A 22,184-nucleotide genomic window follows, 5' to 3' on the forward strand; every position below is an offset into this window, starting at 1 on the left:
CAGTCAAGGTCCTCCACATCAGACTCACTTATCCATGTCCTTCCGGACCTTGCCCTGTTCACTGGTGCACAGTCATATTGGAACAGGAAGGGGCCGTCCCCAAACTGTTCCCACAAAGTTGGGAGCATGAAACTGTTCAAAATGACTTTGAATGATGCAGAATTAAGAATCCCTTTCCCTGGAACTAAGGGGTCAAGCCCAATCCCTGAAAAATAACCCCACACCATAATCTTCCCCCTCCACCAAACTTTACACTTGGCACAATGCAGTCAGGCAAGTACCGTTCTCCTGGCAACTGCCAAACCCAGATTTGTCCAGTTTAAAACCCAGATTGCCAGGCAGAGAAGCGTGATTCGTCACTCCAGAGAACATGTCTCCACTGCTCTAGAGTCCACTGCTGGCGTGCTTTACACCACTGCATCCGACACTTTGCTTTGCACTTAGTGATGTATGGCTTGGATGCAACTGCTCGTCCATGGAAACCAATTCCATGAAGTTCTCTACGCACTGTTCTTGAGCTAATCTGAAGACCACACGAAGTATGGAGGTCTCTAGTTATTGACTCTGCAGACAGTTGGCGACGTCTGCACCCTGTGCACCTCAGCATGCGTTGTCCCCGCTCTGTGATTTTACATGGTCTTCCACTTTGTTATAATACCACTAACAGTTGACCCTGGAATATTTAGTAGTGAGGAAATTTCACAAATGGACTTATTGCACAGGTGGCATCCTATCACGGGACCACGCTTGAATTCACTGAGCTCCTGGGAGTGACCCATTCTTTCACAAATGTTTGTAGAAGCAGTCTGCATGCCTAGGTGCTTTATTTTATACAGCTGTGGCTATGGAAGTGATTGGAACACCTGAATTCAATGATTCGGAGGGATGTCCCAATACTTTTTGCAGTATAGTGTATATTAGTTAGTCAGCTGCTAAATGATAATGGATTTTTTTTTTACTTATGAAGAGTCTCTGTCAGAGTACAATTTTCCTGTTACCCCTAGAGAATTCTGTGTGATATCCGATGCTATTCCTATGGGTGCTGTACTGCTTTTAGCATCAGCCTTGAAGGGCAAGAATTGTACACCCCCTAAGCTTGTTTCAGAGGAGGTATTTCTTGGTAGCCAGTGTGCTCTTCTAAGTATAGATGCTACAAACAAATTTATCAGGAACATTGTTCAAAGATGCTTTGTATGTAAACCAGCCTCAGTTTTTTTTCTGGAACAATCTATTTAGCAAAATTGATTGGGAAACTGCATGGCTTTTAACAAGGAAAATTTTCATTACAAATAAGATATGTTGGGCGACATTAAAATGTCTCCATTGTTGCTACCCTGTTAATTGTAACATTATCAAATTCAAGAAGAATATCAATATTCTATGTTCTTTTGGTTATAACTGGTCAGTGTGCATTGTATAAGAATATTCTTCATGAGACAAAACATTTACACAGCTAATAAAATAAGTACAGAAATGTTATTTCTGCTTCATTTTTGCAACGTAATCAACTTGGTAGCATAATGGTTGGGACTGTTTAAATAACCTAAAGTTGCTGGTTGAAGTCTCATAAATCTCAATTCGCTCCTATAAATCAGCGATCTGTGAAATTATTGAAATGTAATTCATTGAACTTCATATCATCCGCCTATCCATCCATCCATCCATCCATCCATTTATCCATCCATCTCTCCCTCCCTCCATCCTTTGCAGGGCTGCATACACCCTGGACGTCATTATATGGGCTATGTTGAAATAGACATAAAAGTGATTCTGGTGTAAACTTAGATGACGTTTTTTATGTACCTTCAAAATACATGTGTTCGTTTAAGGGTGATGTAATGCAAGTACTGTCAAAATATCAATTACTTTAGGGAGACCATAGCGATCTGGGCTGTGATTGGACATTTATTCAGTTTTTGCGATAAGTTATATGACTGGCTTTGGCTGTCATATTTTAATTAGGTCACTATTGCAGGCTAAAGCAAACGGTTGAGTAGTTCTGTACTCTCGCACAGTCAGATACAACTAGAATTAAAAAAAAAGTATATATTATAGCGACGCCCAGCCTATAACGGATATTGAGCTGTATTTTTATCCTGCTAATTATCTTCTTCCTTAAATTCCTCCTCCTCCTGTATCTATTAGTGACGTAACACGTAGCGACGTTGAGGGCAGGCTGTTACCACAGTAAAGATGGCGGCGGCCTACACCAGCTTCAGTCTGTGAGTAACGACACCTCAATGAGACTTCCACCTTTCACTTGTACATTATGATAGATCGCGGACGGCAGGCAATGGAAATTTTCACAGGTAGAAGGTTTGGAGCAAGTCGAAGGGGTTCGGTTTCCAGGGACTATTCATATCGACAGATGTGCTGCCATTGCCATCACTGGCCAGGTGCACTGGGCAGATGCAGGATTGAATATTGCGACAGTTTTAAAATGAGAAATAAACATTCCCTTCTTTTGCGGTTAAAGTGAGCATATTTACGCAGTACGAGAGTAGATACATATTTCTCATATGTGTCAAATAATTACAGATACGTTGGGCATGTAGGAAGAAGTATAAGAGCATTACTTAGCTTGATACTGAGCTTTATTCTTACGCTTGATCTCAGACTCGCATGTGGAAGAATGTGGTAACGGTACCGCAGGCTTAAAAAATACCCAGCATTAAGTTAGAAGACAAGTCTATGGGAAAGGGACAGGGTGGCCCCCCGGCGCAGTCGGCTGTCCGGCTGCGGGTATTAATTTGGCAGGATGCTTGTCGCCAGACGGGCGTGCGGATCCATCAGTGCATCAACAGAAGTTGATGTCTCAGCACGACGGAGTCCGGTACTGTGCCATTAAAGAGGAACATTTGACAGCAGCCTTGAGAGAATAATCATTCAGTTTCGAGTGAATTACAGGAGGTGCGTGTGGACCAGGAATCACTTCGGATGTGACACTTTGATGGCGTTTGAACGCTGATTTCATTTTTGCCAAGCGTGAACAGTAACAAAGTACATTTACTTGAGTACTGCACTCAAATACATTTTTCGAGCACCTGTACATCACTTGAATACCGTTTTTCTTTTTGGAAACTTGTGAAATTTACTCCTGTACATGTAAAAGACAAATATTGTACTTTTGACTCCACTACATTTCTATGAAGGCTCTCGTTACTCATTAAATTAGTGGAAGAATATTAAGTGTGATAGTGTGTTCGATCAAAAAACGAAACCAATCACAGTAAACTACTCCTAAGCTGTCAGTCAGGTTGCTGTTGGGCAGTTATAAAGCTAGAGGTGCGTAACTGGCTTGGTTGCTTGATTAATTTTTATTTTCTAAGAAAGTTCCATCTACAGCAACTCTACTGTCTGCTTGATACACACACACACACACACACACACACACACTGCCAGAGCTGCGTCAGAACATTACCATGCTGTTTTGTGGGAGAGGGATAGGGAGGATGGTAAATTAAAAAATAAAATGACAATAGATGTCCTTTTGTTGATTCAGTTGTGTTTCTTTAGTTATTGAATCATGTTCCACAAGCTTTTTATTCTACAGGTTCTACGAGCAAGTCAGGGCATTCAGTAGGTTGTTTCAAAAGTACTTTAACTCAAGGAGAATCTGAGTGAACAGCTTTCACTTGTGTTGAAGAAATATTTGACCAGACGTACCTTTACTCTGAGTCAAGTCATGGAGTTTGTATTTTGTCCACCTCTGCCTTTTGGCAACAAATTTGCATACTTAGTGGATAAACAGAGCATATATACGTCATTCTTCTGCATGTGTTATAAAACTCAAGTCGCCAAACATTCAGTTCCAGGCCAATTAGAAACATTTCTATTTCATTCACTTTCTGATTATTGGTATCCACTATATTTACTCAGCAGGCAAAGTGTACAGTAGAGGACATTGATTATAATTGTGCATTTCTGAAGGCTTTTGTTACAGTGCTGTGCCTTTTGGTACATTTAATATTCCGATTCTGTTCTGGATGTATTTCCATTTGCTTTATATAATAGCTGCTCTTGTCATTCAAGTTAGTTGAATAGTACGTTATAAAAATAGTCTCTGGAATTTCATAATACTCCATTTGTCTTGTTTAATGTCTATATTTCCGAGTTCAGGAACCATTTGAAACACTCAGATGATGTCTCAAATGAGTTGCATGTCGGAAGTGTTTTAAGCAACACACCCGAGTTCGGAATAACAGAGGCAATGTTGTCGAGGTTGCCACAGCAAACAACAGCTCACTGTCACAGTCTGCTCCACCCAATTTGTCCTTGTCTTGTCTGGTGCTACACCCCTATACGTGTAACACGCTGTAGGCTTATTCTTCTTTACATGGCTGAATTCGATCTCAGCCACTCAGGCATCCTGGGATTCTGTAAAGCTACTTTCTGTAATGGTGCTTTTCCACTGCCACCAAGAACTGACCCGTACTGCAAACTGGCGGTTTTCCATTGTAAAGTATGCGAGCCGAATCCAAGCTGTACCGCAAACTGGCGGTTTTCCATTGTAAAGTATGCGAGCCAAACCCAAGCTGTACCGCAAACTGGCGGTTTTCCATTGTAAAGTATGCGAGCCAAACCCAAGCTGCACCCACGTTGACCTGGCCAAAAGTATGACTACACAGTGTTTCTTGCATCACCACCATCTGATTGGTTGAAATGCACAGAGATATCGGCGTTCTGTGTGTGGATTTTCTGGCCATTACACTTACATTTTATGACATCCCATTCTAAATCCATAGGCAGCAATATGGAGTTGGTCCCCCTTGTGCAGCTATAACAATGCCACTCTTCTTGGAAGGCTTCCTAGACGATTTTGGAGCGTGTCGGTGGGAATTTTTGCCCATTAATCCAGAAGCACATTTGTGAGGTCAGGCACTGATGTTGGACGTGAAGGTCTGGCTCACAATCTCCATTCTAGTTCATCCCAGAGGCATTCCTGTAGGGTTGGAGTCAGTGCTCTGTGCAGGCCAGTCAAGTCCTTCCACACCAAACTCACCCAACTATATATTTATGGACCTTGCTTTGAGCACTGGGGCTCGGTCATGTTGGAACAGAAAAGGACCTTCCTCAAACTGTTACCACAAAGAATATCTTAGTATGCAGCTGATCAATGCAAATACAGGTATCCCCGCGTTTCACAAATTCACTTTACGCTACTTCGCTTTTATGGTTTCACTAACCAAAATTAATCTGAAGAGGATTTTCACTTTTACAAAAAAACGTGAAAACGTTTGTTCCCAGCGAGTGCGAGAGGCAGAGCACACCCAAAACAGGAACAGAGACGCCATCAAGCTCCTTTCTGGGAAACTACACTCAGCATCTCGGCATCAAGCCGCCATAGTTTTGAACTGTGTGAGCGTCTGCACTTTATCTCAGAATCCTCTTCGGATATCTTTCGGGAAGCGAAACTACAATACGCACAAATATTTTGTACTTAATGTAGGCTGTGTATATATAATATCATTCTTGCTTTTACTATATGTTAGTGTTATTTTAGGTTTTATGTGTATGATTTGGTAGGTTATGTTTTGGGTGTGAGAACACTCAAAACAGTTTTCCATGTAAATTAACGACAATTGCCTCTTTACATCATTTTGGCTTACGAAAGGTTTCATAGGAACGTTCCACTTTCGGAGGGTAGGGGAAACCAGCATAGACGTGAGTTTGGCTTCTCTCCCCTCACAGCCACATGACCCCTGAGAAGTTCTTCATTGAGGCCTGCGATGAGGGAGCCAGTGATGTGCTGGCCATCGATAGGGTGTCCACTGAGATGACCCTCACAGGTACAGGTGGAGCTTGAATTTGCAGCTTCATGGGAGTTTTTTCCTTATTTCACTAGTGGTGCCACCATCTACCACAGAGTATTTGCAGATAATTAATACCAAAATCTGAGCTTGTGTATGGCTCTGATCATTGTGTTATTTCCTGTCACACTGGCCTTATTGCGAATAATACTTGTTCAGTTGGAAATGCTGATGGTCATGAAGGTGCTAAGGAGACACTGATGGTGTTGAGATGTTGGGGATGGTCATGATTGTTATCCATGTGCTCGTGATCCACCTTCAGTGAAGAAGGATGTCCCCCCCTCGGCTGTCACTCGTCCCATTGTTGGAGTCATGGGAACCATCCGTCTGGTGGCAGGTGAGTCCTTAAGATGAGGGTCGCGTGATTTGCCTCTGGTCAAAAGGAGTTTCCCGCACTGGAGGCCCCAGTGCGTCATTTTTTTATCAGCAGATTGGTGATCTCACTTCTCAGCACTCTGCTGGGCCTCTTATTTACAGAGAACTGCCTTGGCAGAACTCGCATCCGGTCACATTCTCGAGCTGCGTGTTCAGGCCTGCTAGTTATTGCAAGATCTTTGCTTGTCGGTTGTGGCTTTGGTGTGAGGTGGCAGGGTTATACATCCTATTCTTAGAGTTTGTAAGGTCTAGAAGGTATAAATCAGCACCTCACACAGTGAAAATAGGTAAAATTAGGTAAAAGCAGGGGTGTCAGAAGCATTTTGAATGTGGGGGGGACACACTGGCATAAAAGTAATATTTTATATTAAATGTGGGAGGGGGTCCAAACGAATAATTATGAATTGGTGGCGACGCCCATGCATAAAAGTAAAAAATACTCTATGTCACTGTAATGTTCTTACTGTGTTTATTCGACAGTGATTTTCATTTAAAGCATCATTTGAGATGCGCATGAAAATGATGCCATTACAGATGCCGGCATGCAGTCAAGTATCACTCTTTTTGGTTTAGAGCTGTACAAGCTGTACAGTCTTCGTCATACGTAGACACCATGAGAGACTCCCTTGGGATACTTGATAGACAGCTGTCCTCCCCCAGGAATGTACCTCACTATCATCACCAAGAAGAAGAAGGTGGGCGACCTGCTTGGACACACGATTTGGAAGGCCACAGATTTCGACATCATCTCCTACAAGAAGACGATGCTACACCTGACAGACAGTCAGGTGATGCAATGGCGCCCCCTGCTGGATGATATCATTACTCTATACAGTAGAACCTTGGATTGCGAGTAATTTGACCTGCGAGTGTTTGGCAAGACGAGCAAAAATTTGTAATATTTTAATTTGATGAATGAACGTAGTCTTGCAATATGACTACTACATATACGCTTTGCCTAGTGTCACATAATTACAACTGAGCTGATGATTCTTCTCTCTCTCTCTCTCTTGCTGCGGTATTGTGGGTAATCGTTTCCCATGCTTGGTCTCAGTCAGCGTGCCTCATGTATATAGTCAAAATTTAGTAGAAAAACACCACATGAATAAGGGCGTAGCAGTGCGAGCGATGAATCTGTTTAAGGTTCCTTGTTAAAGTTGCACAAACAGAAAAAGATTCCAGTGAGTTGTCCTACAAAATAACCCTCCTCTTCTCCCCTCTCTCTTCTCCCTCACACCATACACTAGTCTTTTCAAAGGTAAAGTGCAGGTTAATTTGTTGTATGTATTTTTCCATTATATTTTGGATTAATCATTTTTATATGAATATTTTTGGGTTGTGGAACGAATCATCTGAGTTTCCATTATTTCTTATGGGAAAATTCGCTTTGATATACAAGTGCTTTACAAGCACGTTTCCAGAACGAATTATGCTCGCAAACCAAGGTACCACTGTAATCTGTTATATACCATGGTGTGTCTGACTGAACTATACAGCCCACATCTGTTCCATGGAAAAAAAATGCTCTCCAGTACTTGTGTATTTGAGTGGGAATGCTTGGGTATCTGTGCAGACTATGTTCACATTGCGTGGGATTTCAGAGCCCTCTAGTCTCCAGAGAGCAGTACTGCCCGTCCTTGTATCTGTGGAGACTTCTGTGGCTGACCCCTGCCTCTCCACTTCCCTCCATCCTCAGATGCAAGACAACAAGGCCTTCCTGTCCATGCTGAACAACATGCTGACCATGGACGGCTTCTACTTCAGCACCGATTATGACCTGACTCACAGCTTGCAGAGGCTGGCCAACACCAGCCCGGAGTTCCAGGACATGAGCTTGCTGGAGAGGGTAAGACTTTTGGGAGATGGGTGAGGGGTGTATCGGAGGAGAGAGGATGGGGAGATGTCGTCACAAAATGGAGATATGGAGAGGAGGATTGCAGGATGTAAAAGAAGACATAATGTGTGAATGGAAGAGGAATAGGTATGGTGACTGTGGGGGTGGGGGGTAAATATACAGTGACTGTGGAATCGAGAGCTAGTGCAAGTAGGTACCTGCAGGTAAAAAGTGGGCTCATTCAGGATGTTTTACTAAATAAAGACTAAGAATCAAGTCATTCATGTCATATAGTGAGGAAAAGCTGGGGGGGAGGAAGTCAAGTCAATATCTCAAAGGACTTTTGAGGTACGACTATTTGGGAATCCCCTGACCTAATGAGTGGAGACCTCACTTATATTTTCATAACAGGTTTCCACCAGTGATTGTGGGATTTTGCCAGAAATCTCCCGAAAAGCCGTTTTCAAGCTTTATTTTGGTAAAGTTTCCTGGAAATTTCCATAGGCTTCTATGACAAATTTGGTCAAACTGTTGGAAAACTGTTGCTTTTCAGTGGATAACTGGCTGGCAAAAAGATGAAAAAATATACTTTTGTTTTCATGAAAGAATATTTAAATGTGACATTATTACCAATTTTTACACTTTGATCTCAGTCAAAGTGCTGACCTGCTGGTAGCGACTGCGAGAGTGAAAGGAGCAGCACAGGACTGCAGGGTGTAACTGAACAAGGAACTGCGATGTAAGACGGAGCTGCGGAGTGTTTAACTTCAGGATGAACTGTCCTGAATTCCAAATAACATGAGAGCGAGAGCCCTGCATGCACTAGAAAGGCACGTTCCTCCAACTTCCTTCAACTGTGCCCACTCTTCCATCTAGCTGACCCTGTTTAAAACCATAAGCAGTCCATTCCAGGTCTGCTGAGCCTGGCCGTGGCGATCATTAGGTCATCATTAGGGTCACCTGCTTTCCTCTGTAATGCCTATTGGCTGCCTTCGTTTCTCCAGTGCGTTTCAGAAGTTGTCGTGATTCTGTTGACAACCTGGCTCCCCCTTGTGGGCAGTCTTATGAAGTCGCCCAGTAAGCTCAGCCAGCTCTGTCAGCGATATCGAGACTGTCAGTGTTTCTCTGATTCGCAGGCTGATCAGAGGTTTGTATGGAATGGACATCTGCTGAGAGAATTTATCGCACAACCTGAGGTAAGAGCTAAAGTCAAAATTAATACACAAATGTTTGCGTACATTCATTATGTGGCCTGCGTGAATACAGCTTGAATAGGAATGCTGTTGAGTTCCAGGCTTAGTGCAGATGTGACTGTTGCTGTTCTGACATGCATGGTCCACATGTTTGAGTTGTTTTTTTAACACGCGTTTCCTGTAACAGCTGCACAAGTTTTCTTACCCTGTCCTTCACGGATGTATCCTTTCCATCGAAAGGAAATTAACCCCCCCCACCACAAGGTGGCAGTAGAGGGCAGAAGACCAAGCCAAGTCAGTTTGTGTTGAGAGAGAGAGAGAGAGAGAGAGAGGAAGGGAAGGGAAGGGGGTGGAGGACTAATCTAATGTAAGGTATAGATACAGATATAAAGATAAAATATCTGGGTCAACTCCAGGGTTCAACTCCATGTCACACTGTCTTGTTTAATAATTTATTAAATTACTAATGGAGTGTATGTCATCTCTATATGTTGACGTTAGCTTTTAAAATTCTGAAGGTCTGTCAGGAATGTAATCAGTGTCACATGTTACATGAATTTATGATGAATTTATGCAGGATTAGGATTTATTTTTTGTGAATGCTGAAATTCTAGTCAGACTTCTGTCGATGATATAGTTCTTTAAAAATGTGTAATTGGAAAACTCCGATCAAAGACTGTATTTCAAAGCCATGGTGCTATGGGGTGGAGGATTCCCTTAACCAGCAGGTCTCAGTCATCACCGTGAAGTCTGGTTGCATCAATGGGAAGGTCTTCGACTGGGTCCTCATTTCCCGCAGAAGCTGCTTCCGGGCTGGAGTCCGCTACTACGTGCGAGGTGAGATGACAGTTGGTTGTTGTTTCGGGTCCTTGTCTCCTACCTGTGCTGGTGTCTTGATGTCATTAGCCCTGCGGTGTAAAGGTGGTTGGGGGTTTTCCCAGACTGACCTCAACACGGGTCTGTTCTGCACACTCGGCAGGTATTGACTCAGAGGGTCACGCTGCCAACTTTATAGAGACAGAACAGATTGTGCAGTACAACGGAGGAAAAGCCTCATTCGTGCAGGTGAGTTTGGGGAGATGAAGACACGTCAGCCTGGTTTAGACACTGACTGCTGTCTTTAATTGTTTTATGGAAACGGCAGGCACTGATGAGCTCTGGTTGAACCATGTCCCGTGTTAAGCCGCAGTGAAGTCTATAAGGGCTTCTCCTTAAACATGTTTGTGAAATGGGGCCCTTTTCCATTGAGATCACTATACTACCCAGTTTGTAATACCAAAGCTTTCCCAGAATTCTCTGCGTTCCCAGGCTTGGGGTTTCACCGCATTGACGCTCTCGCTGTACTTCTCTCTACAGACCCGAGGCTCTATTCCATTCTTTTGGTCTCAAAGGCCGAACCTCAAGTACAAGCCCAAGCCGCAGATCAGCAAATCCACCAGCCACGTGAGCCGCACTTCTAAATACCCCCAACATGCTCCGCCTTTTGGGAAACTACCTGGTCTGATGTCTCTCCCAGTTAAAGGCCTGTGGTGTTTCTCCGTTCGCTTCACAGTTGGATGGCTTCCAGAGGCATTTCGACTCCCAGGTCATCCTTTATGGCAAACAAACGATTCTGAATCTGGTACGGCTCCGTCATCCCCATTTGCCGTCTGTCGCTGTCTTAACGGCATCTCTACTCAATGCTCACAGTGCCTCCGCTTTATGGCCATCATACGTATCCTGTGTTCATTCCACACGTTATTTGCGAATTAACATTACATGTATGTGAGATTCCGTCTGGGTCACATGTGTGTGCAGTTTGCATGTTCTCCCCATGTCGTCGTGGGGTTTCCTCCAGGTACTCCGGTTTCCCCCCACAGTCCAAAAACATGTTGAGGCTAATTGGAGTTACTAAATTGCCCATAGGTGTGCATGTGTGAGTGACTGGTGTGTGAGTGTGCCCTGCGATGGGCTGGCCCCCCATCCTGGGTTATTCCCTGCCTTGTGCCCCCTGCCTCGTGCCCATAGGCTCCGGACCCCCCGCGACCCAGTAGGATAAGCGGTTTGGAAAATGGATGGATGGATAGATTGCATAGCAACAGTGTGTAACTCAGTAGTGGCTAGTCTTATCCAGAAAGAGCCTTTGTATATGTGGGTTTTCACTGCAGTTCTGTTGAAGAGTCCTCACACATGGGCTTGAGTAGCTGACCTAAGTGTTTTCCCAAAAACCTGCATACACACTGGCCCTTTGTGGATAAGATGGCTGGAGTAACCGTACGTGTCACAAACGTTGAGTATAAACCACTTGGCCTTTTCAGCATTGGTGATGAGTGTCTGTTTCCGCAGGTGAACCAGAAAGGGTCGGAGAAGCCATTGGAACAGGCCTTCGCCAAGATGGCTTCCAGTGTGGCCAATGGGATGGTCAGGTCAGGGATCCTCCATCCCATGATTCTCATTGGTTTGGGGCTATTCCTGACCCTGCTGAGTTCCTTTGTCTGTATCTGATGCTGCAGTAAAGAGTTCCCCATTGTGCATCCTAATTTCTGTCCAACCACATGCTTGGGTTTAAAAATGAGTTAATCCCTTTCCTCTGAGAAAGGAAATTAGATTATGAATAGTTTCTTCTACTGTGGAGTTTTGTATGACCAAACATGCCAAACACAGTTGCAGTAAAGGAAAGGAAAAATGCTGGGATTAGCTGAACACGTCTGTAAGGGGCACAAGGGAAGCCTGCAGGATGCCTCACTCAGCCCCTCCTTAGAATGGAACATTGCACCAAAAACTGAAGACGTTTGTTGTTAGGCTGCCAATGTTTTTCTTCCTCCTCAGATATGTCGCCTTCGATTTCCACAAGGAGTGCAGCCGGATGAGGTGGGACCGGCTCCAGGTCCTGGTGGACAGCGTGTCTGAGATGCAGGATGAGTCTGGGTGTGTTGAGGTCCTACCTGCTGGTGATAACACAACCCAACCCCACGCTAATGACACTGCATGCCTACACTTACAGCATGTGGTTCCGTCTTTCCTGACATGACGTTTGAAACGTGTTTCACGTGAGCGATCGCCTTAGAATGATCTTCATCCTGCGAATCTTCCTTGGCGACCCAGCTACTTCCTGGTGGACCCTGAGGGAGTGGTACTCATCCAACAGGAGGGCACGTTTCGCAGTAACTGCATGGACTGCCTGGACCGCACCAATGTCATCCAGAGCCTGCTGGCACGCCGCTCACTACAGTCGCAGTTGCAGGTGTGGAGGAGGGGCCTCAGACCTCACCCCCATCCAATCAGCCACACCCTGGCTTCGATAGCCACTCCCTAATCAATTTCACCACACCCCTTTTCAGACAGACACACCCCCATCCAGTGAGATTGCTTCCATATTTAATGACGAATTGTTATTATCGCTAAATTTTTGTATGCAGTAAAATCCAGTTATAATAGACTTCAAGGGACCTGGCAAAACAGTCCGTTATATCCAAAGACCATTATATCCAGAGTTGCTGTATGCCCAGAACATAACTACAGGACACCATTTACTCATGCTACACCCCAGCAGACACACTTGTGGTATCGATTATTATACTGTACATGTAGTAATCCAGGGGGCGGCATGGGAGTGCAGTGGTTAGCACTGTTGCCTCACACCTCTGGGACCCGGGTTTGAGTCTCCGCCTGGGTCACATGTGTGCGGAGTTTGCATGTTCTCCCCATGTTGTCGTGGGGTTTCCTCCGGGTACTCCAGTTTCTCCCCCACAGTCCAAAAACATGCTGAGGCTAATTGGACTTGCTAAATTGCCCGTAGGAATGCATGTGAGAGTGAATGGTGTGTGAATGTGCCCTGCGATGGGCTGGCCCCCCATCCTGGGTTGTTCCCTGCCTCATGCCCATTGCTTCCGGGATGGGCTCCGGACCCCCCACAACCCAGTAGGATAAGCGGTTTGGAAAATGGATGGATGGATGGATGTAGTAATCCAGCTTTACCTGACCAGATTCGTGACTATTGATAATCCCAATTACGTATCTGCACTGGATATCACCGGCATGCTACACACCTTGTAGGCGGAGCCTGCATGTCCGTTATAGCGAACAAAACTACAGCTAAAAGCGGCCCTGGGGACCAAATTGTTTGTCCTTTAAAAGCGAAATTTCATTATATGTGAGTCCGCTATATCTGATGCCTTTTCTGCATGTTCTTAAAGGCGCACGGCCGGGACCAGCGGACCTCGTCCGTTGTAGACGATATTCTGTTACAAGCGATTCCATTATAATGGGATTTTATTGTAGTCAAGAAATCGCCTCTTTGACCAGCAGTCCATTAACTCTGAAACGATCACATGCTTACACAGTCCAGCTTTTCATCCCTGATTGCTGTCCTTCCAGAGGCTGGGCGTTCTTCATGTGGGCCAGAGGATTGAGGAGCAGGCAGACTTTGAAAAGATATACAAGAACGGTGAGTCCCTTTCCGTTTACTCTTCTCTGACGCCCTCGTGGTCCTCTGCAGCAGTCTGACTGTGCCCCTCTGCTCTCCATCCAGCCTGGGCTGACAATGCCAATGCCTGTGCCAAGCAGTATGCTGGAACTGGGGCCCTGAAGACAGACTTCACAAGGTGACAGGCTGGTGTAGTGTGGAGGGTATGAGTTGAGGCACAGACTTGCGCTAAGCCTGCATGTGGATGTTAGTGGTGCCTCATCCTTTCAAGTAAGATGGAAGTCTTTGGGTTTTTTTTGTCCTTTTCTATGCGACAGAACTATTAGACCTACAGTAGCAGTCAAAAGTCTACACACACTTGCTTTTAATGCATTTGTCTCTATTTTAGTTGTTATCCACCTTAAAGTAAATGGCCTCAAAGCAATTAAGTAAAACATATCAAATATTGCAATGACCAATAGAAGTGTTCAACATCTCGAAATTGTCTCAGATTTTAGACTCTTCAAAGCCCCCCTTTTGCTTTGATGACATCATTGCAGACTCCCTGCATTCTTTCGATCAGCTTCCAGATGTAGCCACCTGGAATGATTCTCCAACAGTCCTGAAGGAGTTTCCAAAAGTTCTGGGCACAATCCCACAAACCGTGGGGTTTAGGTCGGAGGGATTGTGGGGGCCAGGTGTCACAGCACTCCATCTCTTTCCTTGTTCACAGGATAATACTTGCAACATAACCACGAGATGTACTTAGGGTCATTATCTTGTTGAAAAACACACGATTTTCAGCAGGTGTGTGCAGGCTTTTGACTGATCTGTATAATAACCTAAATACTCTAATGCATTAAGGGTCGTATCACCCATGCGAGTCCAGCCTGGTGATGCTGTCTGACCTGTCATTGCCCCCCCAGGACAGGGAAGAGGACCTACTGGGGGCTTTTAATGGATGGCTGGAACTCCATGATCAGATACTACAAGAACAACTTCTCTGATGGCTTCCGACAGGTGCTCTGTACTGACACCCTTGTATGTGTGTGTGTGTGCTGTGAGTGTCCTGTTTAGTAAAAACCTCTCCAATCTCTACTGTCACTCGTAGGACTCCATCGATCTGTTTCTGGGGAACTACATGGTGGATGAGGTGGATGTTTCCACACCCCTTCAAATCCAGAGGGACTGGAGATTCCTGACGGTGGGCATAGTCGTCATCTTATAAGCCTGGTCTCATAGGTTATCCCTCAACCAGATGTGAAGATCACCATCAACCATAAGTGTGCCTGTGTGTAGACCCTGGGTCCCATCACTGACCTCTTCCTGCCTGCCTTTCAGCTGCCTGTCATCATGGTTGTCGCCTTCTCCATGTGTATCATCTGCCTGCTCATGGCCGGTGAGGAAAGATTTATTTTCTCTTTCGCGCTACGCCTCAGGTATTTCCGAGACGCCCGGTAAAATATTGCTTTGAAAAGCTTAATAGGAATTAATATCAGTAGTTAAACATGGTTCCAGCCAAAAAAAATAAACCCTTCATTTAAGCTTAATGAAGACCTATGAGCTTGTTGTTGGATTTCTGCCAACGATCTGAAATCTATAAGTTCCTAGAACTGCGTTAGCAGCTGAACTGAGCTTCTGGCTCGGGCTGGACCAGTGATATTGTAGTTGGTAGGACATGAGATCCTTATCATCGATTAAAAAATACATACTGCCGTCTTCAACACCACCACCACCACCCCCCCCCCCCCCCTGGTCAGGTGACACGTGGACGGAAACTTTGGCATATGTGCTCTTCTGGGGCACGGCCAGCATCACCACGGGGGGCGTCATCCTCATCAACGGTCAGGAGTTTGTGGACGCACCACGACTGGTGCAGAAGGAGAAGATGGACTGAACGTGCACGTGTGGAAAGCGGTCGAGATTGGCGGACTCCTCCTTCGCTTCCCCGCTCTCCTCCTCTTCCTCCCAGCTGAGCCGGGGCTGTTGTCTGTACTGATGGTAGTGGGGGGAGGGGTCCGTGGCCCTAGAGAGGTCTACCCGGACGTGCCGCTGTCCACACCCCACATGTAGAGGGAACGTGGCGTCCTGCAGCCCTCCTGCCGTCTCCTCTGCCCTCCCATGACCAGGGAGCACGAATCTGAGACCATCTGCTGCCATCGGTTGTGACGTCTTCTTGTGATCAACAAATAAGTCAACGAATAAATCTGCCAACGAATAAGTCAAAATATCTGTGTTTTCCTGGGAGTGGAAGTTTTTCAGACCTTCAGAAACACTTGTGGTGGTTCTACCAACAGCATATTTTGTGTCTATGAAAATCTGAAGGCTTTGAGCACTACATCCCCCCCTTACCTTTACCTGCTTCCATGCTTAATTTTCACTCCCTGTTTAGGTCTTGTACTCTCTTTGATATACCCAGAGGAAAATTCAGCTTATTCCCATACTTATGAATGATTGTAATTAAACCAATGAATGACTTATACAAGTACATTGGCTTATATCAGACCCATTTTAATCTTCCTGTTGCTGGGTGTTGAGCCATAATATGCAGCCCTTTGTGATGGATCTGTATGAGGAAGACTGAGGAGGTCATTAGGGACGTCACACTCGCTGGCTGTGGTTTCATTGCTCCTTGTATTTTCCCACGAGGCAGGACCAGCCGGCCCATGAGCAGATTACCAGTTAGTGTATCAACGCCAGCAATCCTCTCACTTGCATCCTGTTTGTTTCAGTACTCAGATCATCTAGTGGTAGGTTTGGTGGGTTCGGGGGTTGCGACTGTGCATAATGGGTGAATGGTTTGTATATAATGTAACACATTATACAGTATTTCTCATTCTGTTACTGGCTATTGGAATGACTTCAGCCTATCAGAGAATGTGATGATCAGTTGCTATGACAATGACTAATTAATGTTGTTGCACCAGTTACACATACAGTGCCAGTGAATGTCTCTGTGAAAGTAAATCTTTGACCCCAGGCGGAACACGTGCTGGATTCTGTTTATAATTTTTTCTTTTACTTAATTTTAACTTTTGTTGTAAACATTTACCTTGGTAAGTAACTAAAGAGGTGTCAGTTTGGGGAACTACTTTGTAGAAGCATGGGTTCCATGCCAGACTGTAAGGGTTAGTGAATGTACACATTTCCTTGGTTTGGTTGTGCATAGTAGATGTCTTGCTCTGTGTGAGTTACATGCTCTGGTATCACTTTACTTAAAGCTGTAATCATAATGCACTATCAATACCTTCACAAGGCATTATGAACACAGCCATAAATATTTATAAAAACACAACTCATTATAGCCATCTTTATTATGCATTGGGAATGCCTTATGAAGCCCTCGTAAGTCCTATAATGCACTATAGATACCTTCATAATGCATTATAATGGTAAATATAAGCATTAAGAATGCTTTGTGTTGCATTATAAAGGTATCTATAGTGCATTATAGATGAGAGCTTCATGGAGAATTCATAATGCACAATAAACATGGCTATAATGTGTTATGCCTCTATAAATAGTTGTAGCCATGTTCATAACACTTTATGAATGCATTATAATACATTATACACGACTGCTTTAAGTAAAGTTACCAAAGCTCTTCTAATTGCTGAGAAGTTCTGCTGTAAGCCAAATTGAATAAGGCCACACACCATTCCTGTAACTTACTAAGAAACGCAACAGGCGCATTGAAAATATAGCACTGTCTCCATATGTGTGGCTGCTGTCCATGTACCGTGGTATAATACTCATGGTAGGGAGCAGTTTTGTTTCTTCAACAATTCCATTATCTTTTCTAGAAGAGAGGCCGTTCTATCTTTTGTTACCTTGTATGGATGTGTTCATGATACACAAAATAATGGTTCAGATGAATGATGTACGCAGGACTGTTACGCGATGTTTGGTCATTTCCCCTTCTGTTCAGCTGGAATGTTCTATTTTCCAATAACTTTGTAATAAAAGCCGACATAAAAGATATTCTTTGTCATCCATCCCAGGGTTCTTCTCTCGGAACTGAATTAGATGGAATGAACGTGAGAATGTTGGGCCACAGCCTGTGGTCTGCTCTCCTGGCCATAGGGTCGATTGGCTGAGATGCGGGTCTAAGCAGGTTCAGATATGGGTTGCAACTGGGCTGGGAATATGAACCCATCTAGTACCACCAGCATAGTAACACTTTTTAAATTATATGTATTTACTTATTTTGCCAAGTGATGAAATCTCTTTAATTATATACCAAAACTCACGCAATTAATGCATCCTACAAGCAAAAACTGAAAGTTTATGTAGGGTGTTTGTAGAGGTTCTGGCAGTAAACTGAAAAAAAATACTTTACAGAAATAACCCATTTTGGAAATAAATATATGCCAGTGTTGTTTACATTCCTGTTACTTCAGAAACGTCCAGATCAGGTCAGTTCAGGTTGGGGAGCATGCACTGATCCAGCAAACCCACCACACAGCAAAACGCCTCAGGATCCCAGCCGGCGAACCCCCAGGCAGATGCACGGTCCAGTCCCACCCTCCGGAAATGGCCATCCATCTGCCGCAGCCATGTGTTACATGGGCGTCTCCTTGGCCTGGTCCAGCCACTGGGGTTCTCAGCAATGAGAGTCCTGCGGCTCACCCTCAGGGAAACGAGGCACATGCCGTACCTGACACTCCCTCACAATGCAGGTAATGTGCCTCATTCGGGACTCCTCTAGCAACCGCTCATTCGACACAAAGTCAAACCAGCGGTAGCCAAGGATTCTCCTAAGAGACACAGTACTGGAGGAGTCCAGTCTTCGTCTCAACTCACTGGATACCGTCCATGTTTCAGAGCCATGCAGTAAGACAGGGAGCACCGGGACTCTAAAGACTTGGACCTTCGTCATCTTGTAAAGATACCGGGAGCCACATACCCGTTTCCAGTGACCTCAAGACCCCCCATGCTCTCCCAATCCATCTGCTGACTTCATAGGAAGTCACCAGAGACATGAATGTTGCTGTCAAGGTAGGTAAATCTCCCGACAAGGTTGACATTCTCCCCGCAGACAGACACAATTCTGATGGCTGTGCCAAATAAGTCATTAAATGCCTTAAAGTTGCTCTAGAAAAGAATGTCTCCTAAATGCTGTAAATGTAAATGTAATCAAGCAATTGTGAGTTGTTTTACGGTGGCAGGAGTGCCCAACCTGCCACCAACCTCCAAAAATTCCCTGCAAGTTGCAGGACCGCTGCGTTGCAATTTAATGTCAAACCCAGGACACAAGGACACAGTGTGAGCAAAATTCCCAATATCATTCTAGATTTACGTAACTTGACTGAGAGACGGACCACTAGTGGCTGTCAAAGCTGTGGTGTTTGGGTTTTGCTCTCATCTTTCCTGATATTTGTTACAAGCCCAAGATGATCTACTCAGCTAAAAATAGCAATCATGGGCTAGCGAACAAACGAAAGGGAGTAGCTTTTGAACAGAGAACCTGAGATCCTCCAAGCAGATAAGATCGGAAGAGGGCGCTGTTCTGTGGAGAAGCGCTTTTAGAAAGAAAGCGCGCTCTATATTCCTCATTTCCGGTTCTTGCATTTACATCCTAGTTCAGCGGAAAACGAAACGCCGCAGCAGCTCATGCTATTTGAGTTGGTTTTGCGGTAATTTTTTAGTTTCTAACTTCGGTGGAGGATTTCTCGTGAAATCTGCCGCCACCATGAAACTCGTACGGTAAGAATACGACGATACAGATCATATTTTTATTATATCTGTGCTGTTTCATCATCAGTGGTTGAAATGAAAATGGAAGCGTGCGTGCTGAATGGAGGGACTTTCGGAATTGCAGGACACATAAAGGTTTTAAGTTTGGAAGCTTGAACACGATGGTCGTTAATTGTTAATTGTAAAAATACGGCTATTGGTGTACACATGTAGTTAAGATTTGTGTAATATTCCCATTATGCCGCTTTAGTTGCCACCTAACGGACTCGCTGCCCCTTTACCATGCTTCTAAGTGGGTAGAGTCGGTACGCAACACACATTTTAGCATTTCATCTAGTGAACCGGTGAGCTTTCATGTATGTCTGTGAATAATTCATTGTCGATATTAAAGCAAGATGAACTATAAATCTGCGAAGGGCAGCGAGTAATTGTAGGAATCGGCGCAAACAGGCACAATAGTCCGTGTGCTACGTAAATTAATTGACAGACTCAAATGTTGTTTAGTTATCAAAAATGGAGTAGCCGTCCCATGGTTTGATTTCCTTTTGTACTCTTGAAACACTGTATTTAAATTACTTCTGGGCGATTGTCTCCCTGTGTTTAAAAGTTTTTTTTGAGAGTTTTGGTCTACAACAGCTAATTTTATGTCTGTAAAATAATCTCTGGCTAATGTTCTCTGTGTTGGCCTTCATTGCCATGCAGGTTTTTGATGAAACTGAGCCACGAGACCGTTACCATAGAACTTAAGAATGGCACCCAGGTCCATGGCACAATCACAGGTGGGTCTTCTTCCTCAGAAGCTGGCAGACGGTTCCTTTGTGTTCTGCAAGTGCTGCTTGTTTGGGTTTGTGCTCCGTTCCAGAATCTCATCTATAGAGCTGAATAAAATATTTTTCATTTGCTGATGCTGGAAAAGTTCCGTCTTGGGCAGCATTTCTCTAGGCCATATATCAGATTGAGTCTGTTTTGGATTGAGTGACTTGGGATGTTCTTGCTCCCCCTTTCAGGAGTGGATGTCAGCATGAATACCCACCTTAAAGCTGTGAAGATGACCCTGAAGAATCGAGAGCCCATGCAGCTGGAGACACTGAGTATCCGTGGAAACAACATCCGTTACTTCATCCTGCCGGACAGCCTGCCCCTGGATACTCTTCTGGTGGACATTGAGCCCAAAATCAAGTCCAAGAAGAGGGAGGCGGGTAAGTGCAGCCCTGGAGACGCCACACTTTGTGAGCCTTGCGTCTGGTGGTGCTCTTGGATGGTATCCAGACCATGTCAGGGGTGGGAATTGGGAGAGACCTCTCAAATCGATTATTATATCAAGATTTGTTTGGCAATATGATATGCATCGTGATTTTTCAACCCTTTTTGCTAAAGAGCATTCCGGACCACATTTATAAATCTAGACAAGGGCTGTAACAGTGTGCGCGTTTGTTGTGTGCCTTTAGATTTTTATTTTCAGTTTTCGTCATGCAAAAAAATGATTTAATACATTTATTGACAGAGCTGAAAAACCTTCTCACAACAGTTGCACATCTGAGTATGTGTATGACTGGAGCTAAGTGCTCGTGCCAGGAAATTCAGGCTAAGCAAAAAAAAAAATCTAATGCTAAGTTCACGTTGCATAATTTTAGCCCAGATTTCCCACTTGGCCAGTGTTTTTGGAGATTACTGACAGAACCCCCAGACTGGAGACAAATCAGTGTTCACTTGGCACTGGTAAATTGCCGCTCAATAGCTCAAAAGTGTTGTGACTGGCAGTGAGTGCGGCGACGAGCTACAGCCAATGAGAGCGCGACACATAGGGTGAGGGAGGAGTTTAAAAAGGTGTACAAAATTCAGTTTGTGTGGAAACTACTTAGTGTTCAGGGAAGAAGTATAGGTTCAATAAAGGTTTAAACTTCACACACGTGGTGTTGTGGGTTTAGATTGAGATGGTGCGGGAAAAATATATGTACACGCTCATTCATAATGACATCATGCCAAACACGCGCATGTCAGTCCCTTAATAAAATCAGGCCGTGTGCAGCTGGGCAAATAGCAGTAGCAAATGTGAGTGACATCGTCTTAGTAATGCATGTTTAAATTGATGTTTAGAAATTGGTTTTTAACTTTGATATTAAAATTGCCACCTTGCATTGCGATTGGTGACAGTCGACTTTGTATAACATATTGCGATAAAGCTTGTTAGGGATTTTTGTCCCATATGTTTGACTGAAGAGTGGCTGTGTAGAAGCTTCTGGTTTGCTGGCATGAAGATGGAGTGAGTGCGTTCTGGTCTCTATGGAAGCAGTAATTGTTTTTCTTTATGTTTAGTGAGGTACGATGCAAACCTTGCTCTGAGCAACCACTCTGGTGCTGTCAAACATTCCCTGGGGAAATTGTGATGTATTTTTAGAAAGGGCCAGTTTTTTTTGCTTCTGTTTGTGTTCCTTGATTACATCTATGCAAGTTACCATGGTTTTCTGTTTGTCCTGCAGTGGCGGGCCGTGGCCGCGGACGAGGTCGTGGCAGGGGCCGCGGAAGAGGACGCGGTAGAGGAGGACCCCGGCGATAAAGTCCTGTCACCTCTGCTCGAGTCACCACATTTTGTACATTTGGGTGTCAGCATATTTCTTGTCCATGATCGTTTTGGAAGCTTTTGTTTACTTATAATAAACTTTTGGCCTGGTTGGCTTTGTTCATCTTGCATGTTTCCTGATACTGGGCAGCCATGGGAAGACCTCAGGTGTCATGTGGGTCACCTGGTGGCATTACGTGTGCCCTGTGATGACGCTGAATGTGACCATCTTCTTTTGGGTCTTTAGAATGCTCAGATGTAGTGAAGGTGAATTGTCATTATTTATGGCTTCAAAGTGCTGAGTTAATCAGCGGCTTGAAGGAACTGCGTT

The 22,184-nt window shown here is 44.5% G+C and overlaps 2 protein-coding genes across 2 annotated transcripts; both read left to right on the plus strand.

Moving 5' to 3' along the window:
• Window positions 1-2,083: 2,083 nt before the first annotated feature.
• LOC125749222 (phosphatidylinositol-3-phosphatase SAC1-B) lies at window positions 2,084-17,577 on the plus strand. The gene is made up of 20 exons (XM_049026262.1): window positions 2,084-2,222; window positions 5,692-5,789; window positions 6,073-6,147; window positions 6,846-6,973; window positions 7,882-8,031; window positions 9,156-9,215; window positions 9,400-9,433; window positions 9,948-10,049; window positions 10,192-10,277; window positions 10,569-10,655; window positions 10,765-10,833; window positions 11,538-11,617; window positions 12,021-12,119; window positions 12,297-12,435; window positions 13,569-13,638; window positions 13,723-13,795; window positions 14,523-14,616; window positions 14,708-14,800; window positions 14,938-14,995; window positions 15,357-17,577. Exons 1-20 carry the CDS (start codon window positions 2,194-2,196, stop codon window positions 15,491-15,493), a joined length of 1,761 nt encoding a protein of 586 aa, XP_048882219.1. The 5' UTR covers window positions 2,084-2,193; the 3' UTR covers window positions 15,494-17,577.
• Window positions 17,578-19,143: 1,566 nt separating this feature from the next.
• LOC125748806 (small nuclear ribonucleoprotein Sm D1) lies at window positions 19,144-21,965 on the plus strand. Its single transcript, XM_049025446.1, has 4 exons — window positions 19,144-19,302; window positions 19,996-20,072; window positions 20,301-20,492; window positions 21,774-21,965. Exons 1-4 carry the CDS (start codon window positions 19,289-19,291, stop codon window positions 21,848-21,850), a joined length of 360 nt encoding a protein of 119 aa, XP_048881403.1. The 5' UTR covers window positions 19,144-19,288; the 3' UTR covers window positions 21,851-21,965.
• Window positions 21,966-22,184: the final 219 nt, after the last annotated feature.

Source organism: Brienomyrus brachyistius, chromosome 9 (genome assembly GCF_023856365.1).
Source record: "Brienomyrus brachyistius isolate T26 chromosome 9, BBRACH_0.4, whole genome shotgun sequence".
Taxonomy (NCBI): Eukaryota; Metazoa; Chordata; class Actinopteri; order Osteoglossiformes; family Mormyridae; genus Brienomyrus; species Brienomyrus brachyistius.

Excerpts from the sequence above, each read along its gene's own strand:
- LOC125748806 (XM_049025446.1), top strand. Across the intron at positions 20,073-20,300 it reads GGTCCATGGCACAATCACAG|GAGTGGATGTCAGCATGAAT; the intron begins GTGGGTCTTCTT and ends TCCCCCTTTCAG. Across the intron at positions 20,493-21,773 it reads GTCCAAGAAGAGGGAGGCGG|TGGCGGGCCGTGGCCGCGGA; the intron begins GTAAGTGCAGCC and ends TTTGTCCTGCAG.
- LOC125749222 (XM_049026262.1), top strand. The coding sequence starts at position 2,194 with ATGGCGGCGGCCTACACCAGCTTCAGTCT. Across the intron at positions 12,436-13,568 it reads CACTACAGTCGCAGTTGCAG|AGGCTGGGCGTTCTTCATGT; the intron begins GTGTGGAGGAGG and ends CTGTCCTTCCAG. Across the intron at positions 13,639-13,722 it reads TGAAAAGATATACAAGAACG|CCTGGGCTGACAATGCCAAT; the intron begins GTGAGTCCCTTT and ends CTCTCCATCCAG.